Source organism: Antrostomus carolinensis, unplaced genomic scaffold (assembly GCF_000700745.2).
Source record: "Antrostomus carolinensis isolate BGI_N321 unplaced genomic scaffold, ASM70074v2 scaffold6585, whole genome shotgun sequence".
Taxonomy (NCBI): Eukaryota; Metazoa; Chordata; class Aves; order Caprimulgiformes; family Caprimulgidae; genus Antrostomus; species Antrostomus carolinensis.
In genome coordinates this window covers 56,552-68,058 of record NW_010318333.1, presented here as the reverse complement: position 1 = coordinate 68,058, position 11,507 = coordinate 56,552, and the positions used below count along the sequence as shown (strand labels likewise).

The following is an 11,507-nucleotide window of genomic DNA, read 5'->3' as shown; positions in this document are numbered from 1 at the left end:
GAATGCTGTCAGCAAAAATGTGGGACAAATGCAAAAAAGGGAAGAAAACTTTGCAGTTAGGTCTTCTGGATAGAGTTGGGATGTTTGCAGCACAGCTGCTGCTTTGCTGTGCTGTGGTGGCCGTGGCGTGGCCATGCTGGTGTGGGATGGATGGATGGCATCCCTAATGGGGCTTCTTCCCCTTCCCACTCCCTGGGGTGTGTGAAAGACCATGCTCACCTTTCCTTCTTCTCCCCGCAGATCCTGGTGGACTTGACGGCTGAGAGGAAGCACCAAGCGCTGCAGTATGAGAACGTCGTGGCCCACGAGGGCAGCTCCATCCTGCGAGACCTGGCGCTGAGCCCCGACCGCCAGCACATCTATGCCATGACCGAGAAACAGGTAAGGGAAGGGGATGGCAGCCGCCCTGCTCTCCTGCCTTGGCAGCCCCAGCCGGCAGTCCCTGCGCTGGGAAGCCATCTGGGCAGCTCCCCAGTGGGGTCTGGCCTTTGCTGCCTGAGGTCTGGGCTGCCTGGGGACTCCTGTCCCAGGGAACAGCAGCAGCTCCTCCTGCCTCCTCTCTGCAAAAATGGTCTCTGGCCCTGCTGTTCCTCTCCTCGCTGAGGCCCTGCCCCAGGCAGTAATTGTTAGCAGCAGCTGCTTGAAATCCCTGGAGACCGAGGGCTTCCTGACCCTTCCTTGCTGCCAGGGTCTGGCCGTAAACCTCCTCCCTGTTCTGGCCATCCCCTCCCGAGCAGGGTTTTTACAGGTCAGCAGAAGCTCCTTGCTCCAAATGGCTTCTTCTCCTCTGGGGCAGCTGCTTTTGCACCTTGGGGTGGAGTGGATGGTGTGCCCTGAGACCCTGATGTGCACACCTCAGCCCCCGCCTCTGCTCCTGCTGAGCCAAGCAGAGGTACAGACCTGATCTGGATCTGGCACTACCCTCCTGGCAGCGCGGATGGGTCTCACGATAAGCAGTTTTGGTTGGCTTTGCGAGCGTTTGTGTGCGCCCCAACCTGCTGGAGAGCTTGCTGGCGTGGGTTCATCCATCCATGGGCTGCGTTGCAGCCAGTGAAGCAGGTTCCTGCCACGGTGGTGGCACTTCTTGGATCTGGTGTCAGCGGGGATGCACGCTGTGCCCGGTGGGGTGACACATGGTGGCTGTGCTGGGACGTGGTGTACCTGTGTCTTGCAGCATCTCTGCTCCTCTGCCTGGCAGAGGTGTGCGCGACTTGGGCTGCAGTGGAGCCTGGAGCGTAACAGGTCTCCTGGCCACCAGCCCGGGGGCTCGGGAGGGGGAAGGATGCTGGAGGAGGGCCGTGGGTTTGTCTAGACAGCCCCATGGGGACAGCAAAGCCCTTTCCCTCCTCCTCCCAGTGCCTGTCTCTGGTTTCTGCTCTGCTGCAGGAAACCCGTGGCTTTCCAGGCGAGGCAGAAACTGGGTTTGGACTCCTCTATGTTTCTGTCCTGGGCCTGGCTCAGCTAAGCCTCCCCTCTCTGGGGGAGATGTTGGAGATGTGGTTGTGGGTGGTGAGTTAAGCTGAGCTGGACTGGGGATCTCCCCCAGGGGCCAGTGCAATTGCTGGGAACCACATCACGCCTGTGCAGGGTCTGCCTGGGCGGGGGGGAGGGGATCAGCTGCCGACCCCCTGGCCACCACCAGCCTGAAGTGATGTTGGGGACAAACAAATGAGAACGTTACAGGCTTCCTCATCGGTATGCTCACCGGAGGGTACAGAGGCCAGCTTTATCCTAACCCTGTAGGCATCATGCTGAGCCCATCCCCTGCTGGGCTGGGAGGAGAGAGGGCACCCCGAATTTAACCTTCAGTAGAGAAGTTTGCAGATTTTAATTAATGAGTGCGTCTTGCCTGAGGGAGCAGTGGGGAAACTGAGGCAGGGGCGCAGCAGGCACGGGCAGCTGCCTGGTGCTGCCGACTCATCACGGTGGGCGAGCGGGCAGCTCCCTGCTTCCTGCACCCCCTCCCCATTCCCTGCTTCTCCCCTCTCCTTAATAAAACCCCCTCTCCTCTACTACAGCTCGGTGTTATCAGAGCGCTGGTGGAAAGTAATTAAATGAACAGTTGTAACGGAGCTCGAAGGGCTCAGCGAACGAGGGGATTTTAATCAAATCTGGAGGAGCAATTAATAAAGGATGGGTAACCCTTTTGGAGCAGGGCTGTGGCAGCCGCAGGGTGCCTGGCCAGCACCAGGAGCTGGCGTGGAGCTGAGCTGGCACAGCCCACTTCCACAACTCTGCAAAGATGCAACAGTGGAAGGAGCGCGGTTGGGGTAGAAGCCTCCCTGGGGTGACGGGGATTGCCTGCAAATGTGCTGCCTGAGCCCAGGAGAGGAGTGGATGATGGTGGGGGGCTCAACCTGTTCCGTGCTGCTGCCTCCTCTCCAACAGGCCAGAGTGAGTCTTGCCTGGGTCCATCTCTGCAGGATCTGGGCTTGGGCACAGCAGGGAAACACCCAGCCTGTCCCCTGTCACTCCCTGCCTGTTCCCCGCAGGTGACGCGGGTGCCGGTGGAGAGCTGTGAGCAGTACGAGAGCTGCGAGCTGTGCCTGGGCTCCCGGGACCCCCACTGTGGCTGGTGTGTCCTCCACAACATGTAAGTACCATAAGATCATCCCTGGGACCATGCCAGTGAACCATGGTTGGCAAACTGTGTCTGTCCCCACTACTGGCCTCCTTGGGGACATCCCTCCTGGACTCTGACCAGGAAATGCAAGGGGATGGAGTGGTCCAAGGGGTCTGTCATCCCCAAACCGTGGTCATGAGCCCTCGGGGCCCCTGGGCTCCCGGGTTTGGCATCCTTGTGCCAGTAAGAAAAACTGAATATAAAACCCCCCAGAACTCCCCAGCGCTGTCACTGGGGGAAAGCAGAGCTCCCATACGGGCCTTGGGCACTGAGGTCCCTAGCTGGGCATCGCCTCCATGCCAGAGGGTCTGTTTGCTGTGGTGCCAGCCCAGAGCTGCACCAGACCCTGGGGGATTCTTCTCCTCACCGTGGTGGTTTCACTCCCTCCAGATGCTCACGCAAGGACCGGTGCGAGCGGGCGGACGAGCCCCAACGCTTCGCCTCCGACCTGCGGCAGTGCGTCCAGCTCACCGTCCAGCCGAAGAACATCTCGGTCACCATGTCGGAGGTCCCGGTAAGCCACCTTTGCTGCCCATGGACCCTTCCCCAGCCACCTCCTGACCCTCTGGAGGCAATGGCTGGGGAGGTGGCAATTAAAAATAAAGTGATGAGTATACAAGTAAGGATAAAGGGGAAGAGAAGTCTGAGACAAATAAAACATAGCAAAGTGCAGGGCATTGATGAGGGCTGGCCTATTGATGGAGATAATAAACCAGTTGATGATTATTCAGAAAAGACATAACCAAGCAATAAATATATCTCTGTAATACAAACAACAGCTTTGGAGTTGCTGTTCGTAGGCCAGCAATCCATCTAGCTCAATAGCCTGTCTCTGACCCTGGTCTACAGTAGATATTTTGGGATGAGCCTTCGAAGCACAACTGGCTGCTCTCTCTGTGCAGACAGAGAGGATGATGGACTTCCCCAAAGTATTTTCCAGGCCATTAGCGCTGTGAAGAGAATACGAAACAGTGTATACTAGCAATAAAGTTTTGAAAACTGCCAGGTCTGGATATCTTGCACTCAGGAGTCCTAAAGAGTTGGCCGAGGAGTTCCATGACCTGCAGATATTTGTAATAAATAAGTGAATGTTGAGAAAAGCCCAGGAAACAGAAATAGTACTCATTTTTTTTGCCCAGATGAAGAAAGGCTCACATGGTTGGCGACTGCTTCGTTTGACATCAGGTTTAGCAAAACTAAAGGGAAAAAACTAGTGCAGGATACAACCGATGAAGAATTAAGGATGGGATATAATTAATGCCAGTCAATGTGGTTTTATGTCAAACAAACCACATTTTGTTCTTTGATGAAATTAGGACTTGAATTAGAAGAGGGACTGCGGGGATGTGATGTCTTTAGGCTTCAACAAGGCATTTGACTTGGTACAACACAACGTTCTGATTAAAAATTAGCATTATACAATATTGATAAAGCACGTGTTAAGTGGATTAAGAACTGGCTCCGTGACAGAACTCAAAAACTCCTCATCAGAGGAGAATTGTCACTGGATGGGAAGTGCTTCTGCAGGGTCTAACATTGGTTGGTAAAGTGGAAATAATGTGAGATGGCTGCAAATGGAACCTGATGGGATGCTGAGACCAGTGAGGGTGATACACGGTGAGATCCCCATGCTGAGCAGTTGAGTCTGAGTGGGGCTGGTGTAGCTGAGAAAATGGGGTTTGATATTGCCAAGTCCAGAGTCAGATGTGGAGGGAAGAGGCAGGCATTTGCCTGGCGTCCTGGAAAGTGGTGCCAGGGCTGAGCCCTTGCTGCGGTGCTCTCGATGCTCCTTGGGTGAAGCTGGGAGCTGGGTGACATTTTTGGCTCTGTGGGTGGTTGTCTCCCTGACCGATGGCAGGATGCTGTGTGGAGATGTTGTGCTCAGGCTGGAGTCCAGCTTTTAAAAAGGGAGGTTGAAAACCTTCCGTAAACATCATGTAAATGAGTTGAAGACTGGAGAAAATGCCTTGCAGTGAGAGACTTCCACAGCTCAATCTGCTTAGCTTATCAAAAAGAAGATTAAGAGGTGACTTGATTACAGAGTATAAGTGCCTTTACAAGGAGCAAATATCAGCGACTAAAGGGCTTTTTAATCTATCAAGGAAAGGCATAACAAGAACTAATGGCTGGAAGCTGTGAAAAATTCAAATTAGAAATAAGGCAAGCGTTTTGTAAAGTGAGAACTGCTGACCCCGGGAATGACTTTGTGAGGGGAGAGGTGGATTCCTCCCCTTCTCGGCTCTGCCGGAGCGGATGCCTTTCCGCGAAACACTCCAGCCCCGACCTGTGCTTGGTCTCTGCAGAGGTGAGGCGTAATCGCTTGTGGTACTCGAGGGCAGAAGGCTGTGAGTCATTCCATCTTTTAACTCATTTACATCCTCTCTCCTTGTGTGAGTAGGAAGGTCCATGGATGCGGCTCACTCATGAAAGCCTGGAGCAGGTCTCCCCACCCCATGTGGGTGGTGGAGGAAGGATTGCACTCCTGGTCTTTTCTGTTGGTTGGATTTACACATAGCAGACATGGAGAGGTCTTTTTTGCTAGTTTTCTGTGTTGATGGTCTTCCTTCTCCTCCCTAGCTGGTCCTGCAGGCTTGGAACGTCCCAGATCTCTCAGCAGGAGTCAACTGCTCCTTTGAAGACTTCACTGAGTCTGAGAGCCGCATTGAAGATGGGAAGATCTACTGCAGCTCTCCCTCTGCCAAGGATGTCATCCCCATCACCAGGGGCCGTGGTGAGTTTGTGTCCCAGGGTGGGAAGAAAGCCTGAGACAGCCCTTCTCCCTCTTGTTGCTCCACAGCCAGATGTGGAGGAAGACAGTTCTCATGTGATAGCAATCCCTGGCCCCTGAGCAGGAACTGAGTGTCTTGGGGTGTAGGAGGAGGAGGACATTGCTGCTCATGGGGGACTGGTCCTTACTCTCCTCCAAGCCATGGGCACAGCTGCTTGCTGGCACTGCAGTGGTCTGGTCACCCTGACCTCACTCCCACCTATGGGCCACGCCTGGACAGATGTGCTGTAGGTGACTGTGGGTTCTCAAACATTCTGCTGACTCCAAAACTGTTAAGCTCCCCTCCAGTACCACCAGTACAACCTAAGGCACTTGCCTCCATGCCAGTAGGTTGCAGTTAGCTGTAGGGGCTCAGAGCTTTACTAGGGTTCTGTTGGCCTATTTGGTGGCTGGGTTGGGTGTGAGTGAACACTTTTTATTGCAAGATTTGGAGGATTTTGTTAGTTAACTGGGATGGATGATGATACTGAGCTACCTCCAGCCCCTGAGAAGCCTCGGGCTGGATACTGGGCTGTGCACTGTGTCCTTTCTGATGCCTTTTTCCGCCTGGATCTCTCCCAGGGGACAAGCGAGTGGTGAAGCTCTACCTGAAATCTAAGGAGACGGGGAAGAAGTTTGCCTCTGTGGATTTTGTTTTCTACAACTGCAGTGTCCATCAGTCGTAAGTGGCCTGGGCTTTGCAAGCATGCTCTGGGAACAGATTGGTGGGGCAGTGTGAGACTGGGGGAGAGACATCTCAGCTTTGTGGGTGCTGATGTTGCAAGAGGAAAGGGCAGTTGAGTATAGTGGTGTTTGCAGTGAGAAACCTCCTCCTTTTGCCTTTGTAAACTGGGACAGTGACCAGAGCACCCACAGTTGGTTTGGACATGTGGGAACATGTGTCATCGGGGCAGACCCTCATTTAAAAACAGAGCTTTGGGTCTGGCAAAGCTTTGGAAGAAAAAGCGAGTTTACTGCATTGCAGACTGTAGCAATCCATGTGACCGAAAATGCCAGGCGTCTTGTTATTCCTGGAAACAGTTAATAGGAGTGACTTGGTGATGCACAAGGAGAAACCTGTGTTTTTCTTCGATGGGACCTGCTTCCCAGCCTTGCTGGAGAGCGAGCTGGAAAGTTACAGCAACACGGGGTGGAACATGCTGCATGTTCTGGGACATTTACCCAAGAATTTCCTAACTGGAAGTAATTGTGAATTTGCTTTCTTGTCATGCTACCTTGAAATCTATTCCACGTAAGGGTTTTTAGGCTGTTTGAGATACGCATGTGATAAACCAGAGGGGTGTGGATTATTGCTGTGCTGTCTGAGCAGGGTGTCTAAAGCCTCTAACAGCGAGCTCCTGATGAGGAGCTGCAGACCGTGTGCTGGAGCGGTGGGGAGATGGCTCTGCTGTGGGAACATTGGAGGAGATGCTGGGGTGTGTTTGGGCAAAGAATTTGGAGCTCAGGAATGCAAGCTATTTCATTACCCTACCAGAAACCTCCCATGGATGGTGGTGCTCTGGCTGATCAGTAATTATAGATAAGCAAATGCAGAGTGATCTCTTTCCAACGGCTTTTTGCAAAGTGTCTAGGCTGGCTGAGGGGCTCTGCTGTGCAGGTTGCTCCTCCAAAGCCAGTTTAGATTTTCCACTTTGATCAGGGGAGAAAAGCAGGTGAGATGCAAGTGCCCCAGCTGGGTACCTGCCATGAGCTCTGAGGGGGATGTGTCAGAGGAGAGCCCCAAAGGGCTCGTCTGCCTGCGAAAGGGATGCAGCAGTGCCTGTGAGGAACAGCTCCTGCAAACCTTGAGCATCGCAGCCCTGGGATTTCAGCATTTCTGCCCTGTCTGCTCTTTGCACGGGGAACAGGGCTCTGCTGCTGGGAGTGCTGTGCCGGCGAGGGAGGAGAGAGTTTGCAAACTTGACTTTCTCCCTCACCTTGACTCCCGAGATGAGCTTTGTCTCCCTTCACGTCGTGTGGTTTCAATAACATTAGCTCAGCTTTGGCTCAGGCTGGCTGCATGTCATTATTTTGCAAATCAAAAAGCAAATGTGACTTTTATTTTTCTAAATGAAGGAAAGAAGACTTTTAAGTACAAATGGCGTCAGATTCCAGCCAACGGGGGCTCCAGCATTTTGGTCCAGTGGGAAGAGTTGGTGAGGGAATTGGCATTTTATTTTATGTGCCTGACTCAGGAGGGAAAAAAAACCCTAGCGCCCCCCCCCCCAAACAAACCTACAACAAAGAGCCCTGACTGATTTATTACTGCGTTGATGTTTAATTTTGGATGCATTATTTAAAAAGGCTAATTATGGATGCATTAATATTTATAGGCTCCGGTTGGAGCTGATAGAAAAGTCCATGTTCTAGGCTGGTGAACATTATCATTATTTTCCTACGTCAAGAGTTTTAGGGTTTGGAGGCAGTTTTAACTATGTGACCTCCAGTCAAGTCATAGCCAAAAAGCATGACAGTACCTAGGATGATGCAATACTTTTAAATACCATTTGCAGACAGGCATCTTTAATGGATCTCTTCAGAGTTAATAGCCTTTCAGATCCAGGTTTCATATTTTGTGGAGGAAAATCTATACGTCAGCCTGATAAATTCTGTATTAGGAACAATATGCTTTTCCACGAGGCTAATGTTTTTCCTGTGGAGTTCTCTGATCACTGTGCATTACTTTTTATATTTGGGTGGCTTTGCTTAGGTTGGGAGCCAGGGGCCTGCATGTCAAATCATTTCTCAGCTGAGGATGAAATGTTTAGGTGAGATTTTTTAGGTGGCAATGGAGAGATGGGAGGATTGTAAGGCAGCTCTTCTCTGGTGTCAGATGGGGTAGCTCCAGGGAAGCCAGTGCAGTTCCACCGAGTACGCTGGCGAGAGTCTGACCCTTCTTATTTTCAGCAGATGCCTGGAAAGGCATCAGCAAATCGTACTGCTAAAGCCCTTTTGCAGGCTGTGGGGTTGATCCTGCTGCTGTACCAGTGTCCTGGCTCTCTTGTTTCTCACTGCCTTGCAAAACTCTTCTTCCCATGCATTTTCAAGGACTGTTGGAACCAGCCTGGTCCAGGGAGGGGTGGCAGAGGGGAGGATGTGTCTAATCCCTTCTCCTACTGGGAAGAAGGGGTACAGAGGAGGTTGTGCTGCCTGTATGTTTGGCTTGTGACAGTCAAGACCGAGGAGATGCCTTCCAGGTAGAGCCCTGTTGCTGTCCTGTCTGTTATCGCAGGGCTTTGTAGTGTCACCTGGTGTGACGAGACTGTCCCCATTGCAGAACAACATCGCTGGCTCCAGGAGAGCTTCTCTGTGCAGGGTCCCTGGGAGCCTTGGTCTGGGATTCACGCCCTCTCTGGGGCTCTGTTCCTTGCTCCAGCAGGGTCAACTGGAGAGCTTCAGGGGGTCCCAACTTGAGGTACCACATCCTGAGCCTTGGGGCTCTCATGGGGTTCAGGCAAGGGTTTCCAGGCAGTGGCATCTTTTGGACATCTTGTTCCTTAAAGGCTTGTGCATCAGGTGGGGGATATTTCTGGCTGAGCTGTGAGAGATGCATTGAATTGGGGGAGTGGGAAGCTGGAAGTTGATGTAGAAAAATGGGTCCCTTGCAAAGGGGGATGTGGGTGGCTGAGGGTCACTGCCAGCCCATGGAGTGGGAGCAGGCAGGGCTGACTGCACAGACTCAGCTCCTGGTGACAGGCTGTGGTTCCTGTGGTGGAGGAGGGGATGGAAAACCCCATGGCAGGGACTGGGGTGGGTTCCCTTAGGGATTTCCTATGGGGCACCGATCAAGCACGGGCATTTAAAGACCACTCGGTGCCTTTGATCGTCTAATGAATCAGCCCGTGTTTGGCGCGTGCGCGGGCAGATGTTGAGGTCGTCTTTGTCAGCGTTAAACTCCCTCTTCAAAGCATTCGTGGGGAAATGAGTCCCCTTTCAAGATAAAGACGTAACACCAGGCTCCCTGCCTGCCTCTGGCAGAGCTCAGGCTTGCCGGCGAGGTGGGCGAGTAGGGAATCCTCCCAGAAGGCAAGCGAGCAATTCCAGGGATTACCAAGATGTATTTCTTCCCACTATTTCCACGATTGCTCTCTGGGTTTCTCCTCTGGAAACTCTGCTCTGTAAATCCTTTTGCGGTTTGGCTTTTCGGAGAGCGTGACTGTGGGGAGGGGGCTGGCAAGTGGAGGGGAATGAGGAAGAAGACAAGAGCCTTCAGTGCTTCCTTCAATGCTATGTGTAGGTTTTGCAGTGCTGCTGGTTTTTCAAGCACCAGTGTGCCCAGTGCGTCACCAGACTTCCCGCTGCCATGACCAGCCATTGCAGCATGGGTGCAGGAATCCAGGTGGTGGCACAGGGGAATGGGGAAAATCGCGTGTCAGTGGGTCTGGTGCTGAGAAGGGATCCGAACAGCCTGGAGACCTGTGCTGGTACATGCCCACGGTGTTTCTTCTCTCCGGGAGGTGGTCATGATGCTACCAGCCTTGTGGTTGTGACTCACTGTGGTGACAGTTGTGACACCTGGGTCCCATCAGCTGCCAGGTGCTGAATTTCTCCGAGGCTAGAGCAAGACACAGACATGCCAAGTGTCTGACTCCTCCTGGCCAGAGAGATGTGACTCTGCCATGTCCCACAGGTCAGGCTTTCCCTGTAAGCCTCCATTAAGAAAATGGGATTTTAATACATGTCCCAGGGGCTGGGAGCAGCTGGGGCAGGGCCGGCTGGGCTGCTGTGGTGGCCAAGGCACCCGTTGGCCCCTGTGGGATGATGCCAGCCCACGTGCCGCTGGGCTCCTTGCTGCAGCCTTTCTGGCTGCCCGCACACAGCGTGGCTGCTTCTCCACTGGCCCAGTGCTGCTCGTTTCCAGATGTTTACAGATGCTTTCTTTTCGAAGGCATGGACAGATGGCTGCAAGCAGTTGAGTGTATCTGAGTTAGCACGGCTGAGCTGTGACACGGTAACAGATCCCTGTGTATTCCTGGGCTGGGGCAGGTGGAGAATCCTGTAGGATGGCCCCAGAGACCGCTCGGGATAACCTGGTTTATGTCACATTTGTTGTGAATGAGGAGAGGCTGGTACAGCCTGGTGGTGGGTTTCATTGAGGGGAGGTGGCTGAAGGTTTTTTAAGTGAATTATCTTAAAAACCATGGCCTGATCCTGCATGCTCCAGCAAACCTGGACCATGCTGCCGCAGCTCTGCGTGCCCAACCCCTGCCCTGTGAGTAAGGCCCTTGGCAAAACCCAGCAGGGATGGAAAAGCATCGAGCTGGCACGTAAGGAAGGGCAGAAACAGAGTGAGCTGGGCAGGGATGGAGGGAGGTGAGAGCTGATCTTCCACCCCGTGCCTCTCTCTTTGGGTCTGGGCACCAATCAGGAAGGATGGGGTTGCCTGTGGGTCCGTGTAGGGTCTTGGGGGGAACTGACCATCTGTTCCTGCTGCTCTTCAGGATTTCCCCCCTTCCCTGGGGCAGAGAGATGGATTTAAAGCCCAAAGCCCTGCAGTTGAGCCCCTCACCCCCGACAGCTGTTGCTGCAGATGCAGGCTATGCCGGAGCTGAGTATTCACTAAGGATGTTTCCTCCTTGCCAAGAGGAGGTCTGAGGAGCAGTCGGGGGACTTGCGGGCAGACTGTGCTGTGCGTGTGCAGATGCTGTTTCCATCAGCACCGTGTTTATAATTTCCCTTCTCAATGGACCTCCCCTGCTCTGCTCTTGGTGCCGTTCAACTTACCCTCATCCCTCCTCCCTGCCCTTCGCCCCGTGTCCTTCCTCCAGGAATGCGCTGCTCCATGGAAATAGCCTTAGTGTCTGTCTGTCTCTGTGTGTGTGTGTGTGTGTGTGTGTGTGTGCACACACGTGTGCAATGCTCACACCCCGTCCCTCTCATGTTTGCTGCTCAGGTTTATCTCACCCCTGTGAACACTGGCTTTGTTTTCTGCCTTCCCTGCTCTGTACGCTGCAGACCCCTGGGCTCCTTCGGGCACGTGGCACCCCTGGGGCTGGGAGTGCGGGACGGAGCTGAGTGAGGAGCCTGGATCTGGTGCCACTGGCTTCCCATCAGCTGCAGCATCACTTTGGATCAGGCGTGGAGGCAGCTGTGACCTTGTGATGGTGGCTGGAGGTG

General features: G+C 53.4%; 1 protein-coding gene across 1 annotated transcript in view; it reads left to right on the top strand.

Annotated features, from left to right (window-relative positions):
• Window positions 1–240: 240 nt before the first annotated feature.
• Window positions 241–11,507, top strand: part of LOC104525636 (plexin-A1-like) — a gene marked incomplete at its 5' end in the record, with an annotated part of 67,771 nt that continues 56,504 nt past the window's right edge. Inside the window, 5 exon segments of the mRNA XM_010168847.1 lie at window positions 241–381; window positions 2,493–2,593; window positions 3,014–3,137; window positions 5,201–5,354; window positions 5,973–6,072. Coding sequence (XP_010167149.1) covers window positions 241–381; window positions 2,493–2,593; window positions 3,014–3,137; window positions 5,201–5,354; window positions 5,973–6,072 — 620 coding nt within the window.